Here is a 15,290-nt window from a genome sequence, read left to right on the forward strand (position 1 = left end):
AGTTCATTAATTTTATTGAACTTTTCAAAGAACCAACTTGTGGCTCATTGATTTTTCTCTTTTTTTAAATTTTATTGATTTCTGCTCTTTATTAATTCCTTACTTACACTTGATTTGTGTTTATTTTGCTCTTCCTTTTCTTTGCTCTTGAGGTTGGAGCTTATTGATTTGGGACTTATCTTCTTTTCTAATATATGCACTTAGTGCTATACATTTCTCTCTCAAGTATTGCTTTACCTGTTTTTTTATGGCAAATTTTGATATTTAATTTTAATTTAGTTTTATGTATTTTTAAAAATTTCCCTGAGACTTTCTCTTTGACATGTGGATTATTTAGAAATATATTTAGTTTCAAAGCATTTGGAGATTGTCTGGTTATTAATTTTCAGTGTGATTCTGTTGTGGTTGGAAAGCACACTCTTTAAGTGATTTAAATTTTTTTAAATGTTGTTTTGTTGAAGTTTATTTTATGGCTCAAGATATGGCCTGTCTTGGCATATATCCCTTGGGAACTTGAAAGGAGTGTGTGTTCTGTCATTGTTGGGTGGCATGTTCTGTAAATGTTGAGTAGATTCTGTTGGTTGATGGCATTTTTGAGTTATACATTCTTGATATTTTGGCTAGTTGTTCAAGTAATTGTTGAAACAGGGGTGTTGACGTCTCCAACTGTAATTGTGCATTTAACCATTTATTCTTTCAATTCTATCAGTTTTTGCTTCACATATTTTGCATTTCTGTGTTTTTGGTAGTACATATTTAGAATTGCTGTGTCTTCTTAATGGATTGATTTTTTTTCCATCATTTTATGGCATCTCTGTCTGTCTTTGGTATTTTTTTGCTCTGGAATATATTTTTCTGAAATTAATATAGCCACTTCTGCTTTCCTTTGATTAATAGTTTCAGTATATATTATTTTCTATTTGTTTACTTTCAAACTGCCTAGATTGTTATATTTGAAGTGAGTTACTTACCAACAGAATATTGTCATGGTTTTTAATCCCTTCTGCTAATCTCTTTCTTTTAATTGGTGCATGTAAACTATTTACTTTTAATAAAATTATTTATATGCTTGAGTTTATCTGCCACTTTATTTTTCATTTTATGTTTGTTCTCTCTTTGTTTTATTTTTCTGTTTTTTTTGTTACCATGGGTTACTTGTTTTACAATTTCATTTTATCTGTGTGTCTATGAGTGTGTCTCTTTGAATAGCTTTGTAAGTGGTTGTTGTAGGTATTCCATTATATATACATAACTTGTAACTGATTGCTCGTATAGTCATTTTACCAGTTTGAGTGATGTGTAGAAATTTTAACTCTCTTTATGTTTCGTTACCCTCACTCATTTATAATATAATTTTTTGAAATTTTTTAAAACGTACATTTAGGACACAAACTCTTTTGCTTCAATTTTGAGCTGTTGCTTCAATTGTCAAATACACTTTAGAAAACTCAAGAGGAGGAGGAAAGCTTATTGTATTTACCTATTTCTTTTTTACATACTATGTTCTTTCTATCTTCCTGATGTTCCAAAACTTTTTATTTTATATTTTTCTTTCTGTTTAGAGGTCATTATTTTGCTGTTCTTTTAAAGTAGGTCTTATCATGATAAATTCTCTTGGTTTTCCTTTATCTGAGAATGTCTTGATTTCTCCTTCATTCCTGAAGGATGTTTTTGCTGGGTATACAATTCTACGTAAACAGCTCTTTTTGCTTTTGTCACATGAAAAATATTTTACTACTTCTTTATGGCTTTCATGGTTTCTGCTGAGAAATACACTGTTACTCTATTTGTTTCCTTGCACTTAATGTGCAAGATTTTCTGTCTACTTTCAGTATTTGTTCTTTGTTTTTAGTTTTCAGAAAATTAATTATGATATGGCTTGATATGAAGTTAAAAATTGTTTTATCTTGTTTAGAGTTTCTTTAGATTCTTGAATCTGTGAGTTTATATCTCTTGCCAAATTTGGAAGGTGTTCAGCCATTATTTCTTCAACATTGTTTTTTAAGCTCGCTTCCTTTCTCCTCTCTTTCTTGGATGCTAGTGATACAAAATGTTAGATCTTTTGTTATAATCTCACAGCTCTTTAAGTCTGTTCAACTTTTTTTTCTATCTTCTTTTTTGTCTATTTGTCACATTGGATGCTTTTTTTTCTGTCTTCCAGATAACTGATTCTTTTCATGGTCACTTCCATTCTGCTGTTTAGCTTATCCACTGAGCTTTTCATTTCCATTATTGTATTTTTTTGGTTCTGAAATTTCTATTTGGTTTTAAATTTTTTTCCCATTTTTCTTTCTCTCTGAAACATTCTATATTTTCTTCATTTAAGTCTGTTCATGATTGTTTTAGTCAATGCTGCTTTAAAATATTTGTTCGGTAATTCTAACATCCTTATCATTTTAGTCTTGATATCTGTTCTTTTTCTTTTTTCAATCAGTTGGAGATTTCTTTGGTTCTTGGTATAATGAATGATTTTTTACCGAAACCTGGACATGTTTATATCGTGTTCTGAGACTTGAATCTTATTTAACCCGCCTGTTTTAGCCAGCTCTCTCTGACACTGCTTTGGCAGGGGGAGGGTGCCATCTTGTTACTGCCAGGTGGAGGTAGATTCCCCACTTGCCTTTGTTGACAGCTGAGGGGGAAGCTTCTTTTATTTCTGAGTTGGGGGAAGTTCCAGCTTCCTATATGGTTTCTGCTGGCACTGTGGTGGGGGTGGTTTCATTACTGCTGGATGATGATAAAATTCCTGACTCCTCAGTAGGCCTCCTTTGATAATATCCCAATGGGGAAAGAGAAGTGTGCTTCATTACTTCCAAGTTGAGATGGAAGTCCAGGCTCCTCATTGTAATGGTCTTCACTAGTGCTAAGGGGGACCTCATTACTGCCTGGCAGGGTTAAAATTCTTGGCTCTGACACTATTCTGGTGTTAGGTGCCTCATTTCTGCTTGAACAGGGTAGAAATATAGCCTTTTCACTTAGCTTTTGTTTGGCATGGTTTGGGATGGGGCCACAGTTTTTTCTGTGATGTTTGACCGGAACAGAGAGATTATTATCTATAAGTTTCTATCTTGCTAGACTGATCCTTTCTTTGTCCTTCAGCTAGAGAAAGCAGGCTCATCTTGAGGATTTTTTAGGTCTACATTCATTGATATTTCCAGATTGTAGGCTTCTTAACTCCAAGTCTAGGATATATGACACAAAATATATATATGACCCATTGAACTCGCTACCATATTGTTCCTTGGATCCTGAATATCTTTTTTTCTCTATCTTCTAGATTCTTCTGTGTTTGTTTTGTATATGATGTCTAGTTGTACTCAGTGGGAGAACTAGGAAAAGTACATCTATTCCATCCTTCTGTAGACAGAAGTCACCTCAATCATTTTTGAACTTTATTTTTAGTGTGTCCCATGTGGCTCTTCTCTCTGCAGGTACCTGGAACTGGAAAGTAGTGGCCATCGGAATGAAGTCAGACTGCATTACCGCTCAGGCAGTCACCGCCCTCACACAGAAGTGTTTCCTTACATTTTGGCTGATGACAAGTGGCACAAGCTCTCCTTAGCCATCAGTGCTTCCCATTTGATTTTACACATTGACTGCAATAAGTAAGTGTAGTGTCCTCATTTTAGGAAATGGAAGATTCTGAGAAATGACTGTCTACTCACCTTCCTTCTTTGATGTTTCTTTTTTGCAGAATTTATGAAAGGGTGGTAGAAAAGCCCTCCACAGACTTGCCTCTAGGCACAACATTTTGGCTAGGACAGAGAAATAATGCACATGGATATTTTAAGGTATCTTCTGGCAAAAGTCTGAAAATGAAATGTAAATTCTTTCTAATGAGTTTCAGAATGTAGATTTTACTTTTTATGGTGTGAAACAAAACAATTTGATTTGTAAGTTAGAAAATTTGTGTCTATTTCTTTTTTTAATAGTAATATTTTATTTAGCCAGCAAACATTATTTTCTCTTCTTTTTTCAATGAGTTTAATCGTTAGATATTATAGAAATGATCACAAGGCTGCAATCAGGGCAGTTAACATGTCATTCTTTGAATTAACCTTTCAAAGCAATACAAATCTAAAATGTTAACATACAAATAAACTCTCTGCCACTGAAATATAACCTTTGATGATACTTCTACAAGGATGTTAATAGAGGACTGAAAGCTTTTTAGTATATATTATTCATGGTCTCCTTGTACTGCGGAAAGTGAGAAAGGAATACACATATGTGCACAAATCTGTCAAAAGAGAAAGCAGTCATAATTTATATCTTTTCCTTTAGTATGAACTTAGAGACAACACTTCATAGAATTTCATCATTGGAGAAGTTCTAAAGGACATGTCATTTAACTTTCCATATTTTAAAGATGAAGAAATAAAGTCCAGAGAATTGCTTGACTACAAGCCCATAGTGTAATCATTTTCCCCCAGTGACTATGACAGTCCCTACAACATGGAAGTGGCTCAATGAATGATTACCAAATCAAATAATGATAAGTGATAGGTTCAACTCATAGATTTCAAGGTAGAGAGTATATACCAGTGAATTTAGTTGTTTTCTAAGCAAAGTTTATAATTCTATAAAGGTGTTTTGGGAATGTATTTAAACATTGTCTGTTACCAGGAAGCCAGATACTTGAAATATATGATTCCATCTAATTGTAGCCTTGCTAGTCTTGATGCAGGGTGATTTTTTTTCTCTTTTACTATACATAAACCTGCACAGAGGGGCAAAGTAACTTGCTGAAAGCCAGGCAAATAGTAAGTGACACAAATGGGAAATTAGTTCCATGCTTGCAAATCCTGAAACCATGCACTTTTCCCAGGTAAGGGATAGCAGATGTGTGCTGTGAGTCCCAAATCTTGTCTCTGTTTAATCGTGACAGTCTTTCCCATGGAGCCTGAGTGTGGCCTCAAAATCTCCACATGTCAATTATGTGTACGACTCTATGGGTCATTCTCTTTATTGTAGTCTGTAAATAGCATCCATTAGAGTTGTACAGTGTACAAACTGTTACATAACTGTACACAGTAGCCTTGTTTTTATGTTGCTGCTTCTAAGTGATAGGAATTGGTACACAATTTGCTTCTTCAATCTAGGCCGAAGCACACAATGGATCCAGTAATACCCACACAGTAAATACTTAAATATTTATCGTTCACATTGATACATGCTATTAATCAGATTAAACATGTACAAGACATAGAGACCAGTATTTGACTGGTAAATCTTTGTAGGTACGTTTAAAATTATCTTGATATCATGTTGGCACTGTTATCCCTATCATTAGATATTTTGTTTGCATTTTTCAAATGGATAAAGTAAAATATTTATTTAATAAAATATATAAAGGCCATGAAGAAATGGGGGGAGGGTGGCAGATAAAAGAGACAGCTGGATGTGTCTGACAGATCATTTCTGAGCCACCATTGGCCTTTGCTTTAAGAGCTCAGCAAGCTGGAAGCTAGTTATACCTTAATGACTAAGTATGCATGTAAATTTTGTCTATAAACATGTGATAAAATTTTCTTTGTAAAACAGGTCATTTCCAGCTGGCATTTAAAAAAATTTCATTGTAAACTTTCTGTACTCGTAAGAACTCATCACTATATCTTGCTATAGCAGTTTAATGAATCTATTGTCCTTTTTTAATTGAGAAATTAGTTTTAAAAGATCCAACTGAAAAATGAGAAATGCTCAAATGAGCATGCTTTCATGACTCAGTTTTTCTATTCTTCTTTCCAATAATTAAAGTTAATTTAAAACTAGTATCAATTTCAGAGTTGCTGAAGCTAGAAATTATTATCAGGTTGATTTTTTTGAAGGTCATTTTCAAGCCCGTCAGTGGCTAACTAAAAATAACTTCTCAAAACAACATAACTATTGCTTCTTAATTATATCTTGACATTTAATCTTAAGGCTTTAAAAACATTATTAATAAGAGAATACATGGGTAATCATCTATTGTGCCTGATGAATTTCTTTCCCTTTGGTATGAAGTGGAAATAATGTATTAACAAAGACTCAGGGATTTTAGTGAGTGTGTTCTGTAATATTTTCCTTCATGAACTTGACCATTGAACATAATTTGAGTAAATGAAAGTAATATGTCTTTTTTTTCCTATTTTTCACACACAGGGTATAATGCAAGATGTGCAATTACTTGTCATGCCCCAGGGATTTATTGCTCAGTGTCCAGATCTTAATCGCAGTAAGTCTGTTTGTTCTTGCACTGTGGAGTTCCCATGTATTTAGTTGTCAGCATAGACTTAACCAGATTGAACCCCTTATAAATGCATCTTGACCAAATGAAGTGTTTGTAATTCCAGCTTGTCCAACTTGCAATGACTTCCATGGACTTGTGCAGAAAATCATGGAGCTACAGGATATTTTAGCCAAAACATCAGCCAAGGTAAAAGCTAGTCAAAAATACAGTGAGGAAGCTTAAAAATCCTTGATGTTCCCAATACTTCCTTTTATAACCATAGATTTTCACCTTCGAGGCTCTTCTTATACTATACCGTTTGCTAGGACTGACTCTAAATCCCTGCTTAAGGGACGGCTTATAAATATTAAAACCCTAGCCATCTGTATAACAAATGATTCAGTAAATCAGGAATGAGGCAGATTACCTAACTTATACACTGCTTACTACAGGAGGATTTATTGTTTAGTTTTTATTATTATTTATTTTTATTTAGCTTTTCATTACAAGCAAGGAGGCAGGAGGACAGTGTAAAGAATATAGACACCAGAATTGTATCAAAGAAATGGTCCCATAAATGCTTTCTATCACTATGTTACAGTTCTGGGTTTATTTACTAATATCTTAAGCACATATCAGGTTTACCTACAATTTCACTAGACTTATAATTTTGTATAGTAGTTACAGATTACCTGATGGTTGTGTTGTATGGTGTATGATTTGTTTCTTATACAACACAAATTCTGAATTGTATTTTTTGCTTGAATAAGCATATTAGTGAAATTAAACATTTTTCTTTTAAATGGAAAATGCTTCTCTGCATTTGAGTGATGTTGTTTTGAATTAACCTTTGATTTGTGTCTTATAAATTATGTTGTTTGTTTCTAAGGCAGGGAGCAAATTTATCACAAAAAGGAGAAAAAAATTCTTTAAAATTAAAGTCTTAAATATGTTTATGGCAAGTGGTTGATGAGGACAGCCATTATTACTGCTACATACTTTAAAAAAAATAGATGCCTGCTGGAGTGTTTCACATTTCTGTGTTGCTGGAATGATGAACAATGTAAAACCCCTTCTTTTGTGCCACAGCTGTCTCGAGCTGAACAGCGAATGAATAGATTGGATCAGTGCTATTGTGAAAGGACTTGCACCATGAAGGGAACCACCTACCGAGAATTTGAGTCCTGGACAGACGGCTGTAAGAACTGCACATGCCTGGTATGGCTTCTATTTGAGTTGAGACTAAGGGAACTCAGATGCTCCCACTCTTTAAAAATTTATTAAAACAATATAGTCATGAAAATTTCAAGACCCATTTCCTCAAGACACAACACTAAAGTGCCAACAAACCTGGTCATATCTAAAGAACTGCGTTGCATTATTAAAAACTAGCTTCTAAAGATGATTATGGTTTAGGAATGCTATAAAGTTTATCAGTACACACATGAAGTTAGTAATTTAAATGAGCTAAAGTGATTCCTAAAGAAGACTATCCTCTTATCCTTAATATTTCCAGAGATTTTTCTCCCTTGTGTTTTCATGAGTGCATTTTGATGAAACTAAGTCATATGCAGCATTAAATATTGTGTCCAGATTGAGCAATATAAACAAATGATAGAGTTTAAATGATTGGGACAATCTAATAGTTTACTAATATGGTGGAATACAAATTATAGAGTTTAAATAAATGTGATTTTGCTAATTGCTCTCTAATGAAGTGGAATATTTTATTGCATTATGATTTCAGAAATATATGTTCATTTTCAAAGAAAAGTTCAAAGTGAGTTTGGTTTTAAACTTTTAAATTACACATGAACTCATCTGTTAAAGCTGGTTTTCTGGAAAGAAGTCAGACATCTATGTGAATTAGGCTTTTTAAAAAATTTCTCAGAATTCATCCAGTTTATTCAAAAACAGAGTATCTTGCACATAAAAAGATCAAAAGTCGTTCAGAACTGTGTGTGTGTGTGTGTGTGCGCGCACACACACGTGCATGTGCGTGTGCGTGATACAATTTTTATTCAGGAATATGATATGTTCCTAAATTTTTAAAATGGGGATCAAAAGTCAAATTGAGTAAAAGATGGAATGTGGTGTAGTGAAGTCAATAAAATGTCTGGGAAGCCTGAGCAGCCAGCTACCTGGGAGCTCTGGCCACCTTTAGGAATCAAATTCCTGATGGTGGGCTTGGCTCCAGTTTGGCGCCTCCTTGTGGTAATTGTCAGCACCACCTCCCCTCCTGGCAATGGCCTCTTCTGTTCTCTTCACATGAAGAATTTAAAATTTAAGGAATGGATTCAAAAATTCTTGAAAACTACTAAACTCCAACATGGAAATTCTATAAATATTGTTTCCTTTTCAGAATGGAACAATCCAGTGTGAAACTCTAATCTGCCCAAATCCTGACTGCCCACTTAAGTCGGCTCTTGCGTATGTGGATGGCAAATGCTGTAAGGAATGCAAATGTGAGTATAACTTTTATGATGAATACTTTCTTTGGAAAAATAAAGCTCTGTATTAATAAGCATTCACCCATCATTGGTTTAATCTAGGCAAGCTAAATAGCTTTCAGAAGTGATGGAAAAAAGGAAGAATAATTTCTCTGGTTTGCTTGATTAGTTCTTTTCCATTTTAAAATGCTATGCCCCTATTCCAGTAGGACAATTTTTTCTTGGAGTAATCTATTCCCATATAGTGATAGTAGTAGGAAAGATGTGTAAGAAACTTACCGGAAGGCATTTCACTAATTGTACTATTTATTGTAAGTGTCTCCCAAATAGATTAAGAATGGTCCACATGGCCACAATAACCAAGGAAATCCATGACACAGGTGGCCTTCAGCAGCAGAAGATATGCTGTCCCATTAGCCCAAACAACAGAAGTCCACATTATTATAGGATTGTCCAGTGTAGATAAGGGCCATGGCCTTCATTCAGGGAAAAAAAGGCTCACACCACCGTGTGTGGAAGCTTTTCTGCCTTTTAGCAGTCATTATATAACAGTTCACTTCTGATGTCAGAAAATACTTTTTGAATCATCTGTAACTACCCTTAACTGGGTTCTAGATCATTCAATAAGTAGTGGAAATAATTTCTTTATGTTTCTAATACTTTAAAAGACTTCACTTAAACCTTTGTTAAAAAGAGTATTTAAAACTTTAGCTTTTTTTTTTCCACAAAGGAGTAGTAACATACATAAAAACTGAGTTGTTTTAAAGTTTGTGGAATATATAGAGCTCTGTAAATGCAAGTGTATTTATATGTATACTCGCAAAGAGACAAAGTGGGGATAAGTGCAGGGGGGTGGAGAGAGAGAGGGACAGTAGCAATGTGCTACTGCTGGTGAGGGTGACAAGCTATCAGAGAAAAATCAGGAAGTTGCTTCATAGTCCATTGATTTAACTCCCTCAGGAATGCATTTATATTTAATTTTATTAGGCTTTACATTGAAGCCAATCCATCTCATAAAAGTGTATTAGCCTAGTCAAGTCGATTCAGTGGAACTAGGAAGGATTGAATACAATTTTTCTTACATGTCACTAGCTAATTTTCTTGGTGAGAAATAATCTGCATTTTTCTGGGACCTTTCTTAATAAAAGGAGGCTTGTGGTAATATCATATAGTTTTCTTTGTAGGTGGTTGGAGAGAGGAAGGAAGAAGGACCATATATACATATATGACTTCATATTCATAATACGATAGCAAGGAATCATAGTTTTTGCCTTAACTTCTCTCTCTTTTTTTTTTTTTTGAGACGGCGTCTTGCTCTGTCCCTCAGGCTGGAGTGCAGTGGTGCGATCTCGGCTCACTGCAAGCCCCACCTGACGGGTTCACGCCATTCCCCTGCCTCAGCCTCCCGAGTAGCTGGAACTACAGGCATTCACCACCATGCCCGGCTAATTTTTTTGTATTTTTAGTAGAGACAGGGTTTCACCGTGTTAGCCAGGATGGTCTCGATCTCCTGACCTTGTGATCCGCCTGTCTCGGTCACTAAAAGTGATGGGATTACAGGTGTGAGCCACCACACCTGGCCCTGCTTTAACTTCTTTTATCCTTCTTTCCATCCATAATTCTATGTTGTCATTCATGGATATGACAGATTTTCATTAAGTGTTGTCAGTGTTATTAGATACAGGTTGATTAAAATAACGGGCCATTGTGAGGGATTCGTCAGAAGTGAATTTCAATTCTGATCTTACCATTTGTCTCTGTTACCAGGAGTAAACTGCAGACTAAATCAGATTAATGCTTGAATTCTTCCCAATAAGCATGCAGTTAGACATAATGAAATGATAAAATATTTTGAGATTCATTAATGAAGAGTGTTTTGGGCAGTCTTTGGTGTTAATGATTGAAAACCAACTGTTTGCTTCATATAGAAAATAGTTAAAGCTGAAAGTGAGTAATCAGTGAGCAGACCACAACGTAATGAAAAAAAAAAAAAAAGCCATAGGCTCTCATTAGATATGGCCAAAAAATAATAAGTATAAAGTGACTTTATCTTTCTGTTCACATTTAATGATATATAAGATGAGTACCATGCAATAGAGAGGAATAGAGAGGGTTCATGCCTATGTTTGCTTGTTATTTTAAAGATTTGAAATTTTAGTTTTAATGAATTTAACATTTTACTAGAGCTAGCAAGAAATTTCAGCAAACAGCCATAGATATTTCCCCATAGGGAAATAAGCTTTTAGTTCATATGGTGAATATTCTTAGAGGTTCTTTTTGGGAATGAGTCTCTGCAAAGCACAATTTAAAAATAAGTCACTGACAATATCCAAAACACGTGCTTCTGAAAAGTCTTGTAGAAGACAAATAACACTTAAAATAAATGTAATAGTAATCCTTTGACTGACTTGCTTAAATAGTACAGATTTTCTTTTTTTTTTTTTTTTTTTTTTTTTTGAGACGGAGTCTCGCTCTGTCACCCAGGCTGGAGTGCAGTGGCGCGATCTCGGCTCACTGCAAGCTCCGCCTCCCGGGTTTACGCCATTCTCCTGCCTCAGCCTCCCGAGTAGCTGGGACTACAGGCGCCCGCCATCTCGCCCGGCTAATTTTTTGTATTTTTTTAGTAGAGACGGGTTTTCATATGTATTTACAGTGGGAGAAACCAATAGTTACACATACCTATGATGTCTTGTGTGTGTGTGTGTATGTGTGTCACCATTGCATGTGAGGAGAAACAGTCTTATTTTCCTATGTTAATTCCATAGTAGTGTCACTGTTAAAATTCATGAAAATCTAATTTTAGTGGAGTAGAAGTAAATTCCTATTTTTTTTACTCTTTTAAACGAATATAAGCCCTCTTCTTAGACCCTACACTGATCCTATCTTTGAAATGCTTCTGCTCAATTGCCTTTTTAATGACAAAACACGATAAAATAGATTATTATTGAAAACTGTTTAAAGAGATTAATCACTTACTGTTTCTAAAGCCCTTGGAAGGTAAAGAATATAACCTAACTGCTGAATGTGACTCTGCCAAGATTGAAATGCACGAAACACGTGCATCTGGCCACTTTTTGGTGTTCTTCCTTTAATGCTTTCAGGCTTGCTTCATCAGAGTTGTTTGCACGTTTCTGGGCAGTCCTATTTGGCAGCTTCCTTTATACTTTCCCTCAGCAACTTCAATTCCAGCTCGTTATCTGAATATAAATACTGGTGAATAGCAACAAGGTTGTTGTTCTGGGAAAGAAGTTGGAAGAAACCAAGAGTTTTCTTTATTTGAATCTACATAAACAAAGCATTGGGAGGAGGAGCTTAATTTCCTGCCTGGACCATTAAAATAGTGTGCTGGAGTTAAACAGAGGATAAAATCCAAAGGCAGGAATGCCAAGGCCAAATCGTTAAAGCCACAGTAATTACAGCCATAATGAAGCCATATTGCTTCTATAGGTTACAAGACACATACTTTGTGCCTCATTTGATCTTTGCAGCTCTATAAATAGGTATTATCTCCATCTTCCTAATAAGGAGAATTCCAAGCCATTCAGGAATATGCAGTTAGAGGTCTCAGAGAAGTTCCATCTGAAAGTGCTGTGCTTTGACAGCCTGCTTTCCTTTTTTTAAAAAAAAAAATCTGTTACAATTAATCTAAGTGATCTACTTTTATCGACCAGTAGCTAAGCTCACCAGAGGTGTTTTGGAATCCTAGTTGAGTCTTAGGCAGCAGAGTTTGCTTTCACCACTCATCCTCTTCCCTTTCAGTCACCATCTCCTCCACATCCTTTATCCCGGTCTCAGGCTGTCAACTAGCAAACAGGGAAATTTAGTGACACATATTCAAGATAGCTGTAGAAAATGGCAAGCATACATATTTTAGGTGACTTTATCTCTGAAATAGAATTACGTCAAGATATGATTAAAGTACATAAAATCTCAACCTAGATTAAAAAAAAAGAATTATCAGAAAATAATTGATTGAAATTCTAGGAAAGTGAACATTACCAAAAGTCACTGAATTTATAAAACAATTTAGTTTTTCTGAATATTCATGCTATTACATGGATACGTGCCTTTATTTATTTATTTATGTTGATTGTAGATTCAGGCTTGTATACAGAGCTGTGCTTCACAGGAAAGGCGGTTGATGAAAACAGGGAATCTGAGGCAAATCTAAACTGATGCTGTAATGTCTTTCCTCCATTATTAGAAAGTTCTCAAATACAGAGAGTGTGAATGTGACCATCAGAACTGGTTGATATTTGCCTAGTAGCAACAGTTAAAGTGGTGTTTCCTCAGAGTCCAGAATTATATGAATAAATAAAAATCATCATTCTTTTGGTTGAGCAAGGTCAGAGTTTCATTATATAATATAGATTACACTTTAATAATCTATATTAAATTAAATATATTAAATCTCTAATCTGTGCTGATTAGACATCAGATTATTTTAAACTTAATTTTAAAAGCCATCTTGGTTTAGTTAAAGTGGACTTACTGTAATATCTTTGCATATTCAGTAGTTAATTCTGTGAGTTACAAGTCAGATTTTCTGGGTTTCAATTCTGACTCCACAACTTATTAGCTGTGAGACTTTGGTCAAATTGCTTAACTTCTCATGGCCTCAGTTGCCTCATTTGTATAATGGAAATAACAATTATATCTACTTTATAGGGTGTAAGCATTGAATAGGTAATAAATGTAAAGTGCTTAGAACAACGTTAACTATTATTACTGTTTTTTATTAAAAGGGACACCCATGTTTTTATTAAATTATGAAGTAGTGAAATGATCTCATTAGTTCATTACCTTTAGATCTTAAAGCTACATAGGACTTCAAGGGTTCTTTGAAACAGCCATTTGCTTTTGGGAGGTATGGTTTCATTATCCTCATTTTATAGAAGAATAATGCCAGGTAGATTAAGTGACGTTACTAAGATCAAATAGTATGTAATACAAGGTAATTTTTTTCTCTCAAATTGTGTCCTGATTTCCCCAAGGCCATTCTCTTCCCCAATATTGTAGGCGTATCTTAATCAAGGTTGAAACTCAGAACTAATATCTCAATATTATGTACTGATTTGAGTGTCTGGCTTCATTACTCAGAATCATCTTTGTGAGACTCATCCATATTTTTGATGCAGATCAAAAATGTAGCTGCATCTCATTCATACTTATTGCATCATTGTAATGTCCATTGCAGATCAGTTTTAGTTATTGTTGCATATATTTTATTTGTGTTTATGTACCACAATTCAGTCTATTGTTGGACAGCAGTTAGGTAGTTTGCCAATTTGTGCTATGTAAAGAGTACTCCTAGAATAATTCTTTACATGTTTCTTGGTCTTAGTTATGTATGTATTTCTGATGGGTATATATTTAAAAGAGTGGAATTGTTTGATCAGGGGGTAAAACTGTTTGACTGTATGGCAAAACCAATTTTCCAAACAGTTTTCCAAAGTGGTTATCCTAGTTTATTTTCTCACCAACAAGGTACGAAAATTCCAGTTGCCCCACACCCTCATCCACACTTGGCATTTTTAGTCTTTTTAATTGTATCATTCTGACAAATGATGTTGGTAAATGATATTGTGCCACAGTCTAAGTTTGTTATTTCCCAGGTGACTAACGAAGATGAGTGCCTTTTTAATCTATTTATGGACTGCTTTCATTAATATTAAATAATAAAAAGTAAGAGTAAATATTTTGTATTTATACTTTTCGAAAGAACAATTTTCTTGCTTTTAGTAGAAGTGGTAATTTGGGAGGCTTATTTTATTTGCACATCAGTATAGGTGATTCTAGTCCTGTCACCTTAAAATGCATAGCAAAGTAGGGGTAGTGGAGATTAAATGATTGCTGCTCAAGTACTTAGTGATTTTTAAAAATTGGATGATAATCTGATAAAATGGAATCAGAGATTTCTGAACATGTGTTCTTGACTTTTCAACAAAAATCAGCACAATATAATTCACCAACAATGTTTTTTTTGTTCTTGACAGAGGGGGAAAACATAATTTATGTAGGCTATGGTAAAAAAGAAAATAATTTTGAAACAAAGTAACCAATAGACATAGCTATTTTTGCAATAATGCTGGGAGCCTGGGAAATATTCAGGATGTACTGGAGGTTCTCATGCATGAACACAATTATAAATTAGTTGGTATGATAGAGACACAAGGGGCCACATGAACAGAATGCCAATATAGAATGAGAGGAATTATGTAATAATGAAAAAGGTAGAAGTAGCAATCAAAAGAAAGGTGTGTTGTTTTACATATCAGATGCACTGTTTTAAGAATATTTCTTGAAAGTCTGTAGTCACTAAGGAATTTTATGACACAGCAAAAAATTGAATGAGCTGAAAGCTAATGGTGTCACTGGAAATCACGTATCCAGCCTTGGTCTGGACCTTCTTTTCTCACGAAAATTACTTTAATTTAGTATTTGAAATAACATCGAATAAATCATAGAATTAGAACACTTTTATAATTCTATACGTATATGTGACAAATGGGCAAGAAAAATAGTTCATTTGTGTATTACTTAAAGATAATGAGCTTCTGATAGGAAATGTTTTCTCTAAAGACAAATAGCTAAATTTATTAAAGAGAGATTTCATTAAGATAATCTTGTAG

At 34.3% G+C, this 15,290-nt stretch overlaps 1 protein-coding gene across 2 annotated transcripts in view; it reads left to right on the forward strand.

The window, feature by feature from the left end:
- The window catches only part of NELL2 (neural EGFL like 2), a 395,035-nt gene that overhangs the window by 95,410 nt on the left and 284,335 nt on the right, over positions 1 to 15,290 (forward strand). For both annotated transcript variants that reach the window (XM_033222343.1, XM_033222344.1), the window contains 6 exons: positions 3,432 to 3,605; positions 3,695 to 3,791; positions 6,142 to 6,214; positions 6,333 to 6,415; positions 7,298 to 7,426; positions 8,571 to 8,673. In XM_033222343.1, coding sequence (XP_033078234.1) covers positions 3,432 to 3,605; positions 3,695 to 3,791; positions 6,142 to 6,214; positions 6,333 to 6,415; positions 7,298 to 7,426; positions 8,571 to 8,673 — 659 coding nt within the window. The remainder of the gene's footprint in view (positions 1 to 3,431; positions 3,606 to 3,694; positions 3,792 to 6,141; positions 6,215 to 6,332; positions 6,416 to 7,297; positions 7,427 to 8,570; positions 8,674 to 15,290) is intronic.

The sequence above is a fragment of the Trachypithecus francoisi genome, unplaced genomic scaffold (genome assembly GCF_009764315.1).
Source record: "Trachypithecus francoisi isolate TF-2019V2 unplaced genomic scaffold, Tfra_2.0 Lachesis_group11, whole genome shotgun sequence".
Lineage (NCBI taxonomy): Eukaryota > Metazoa > Chordata > Mammalia > Primates > Cercopithecidae > Trachypithecus > Trachypithecus francoisi.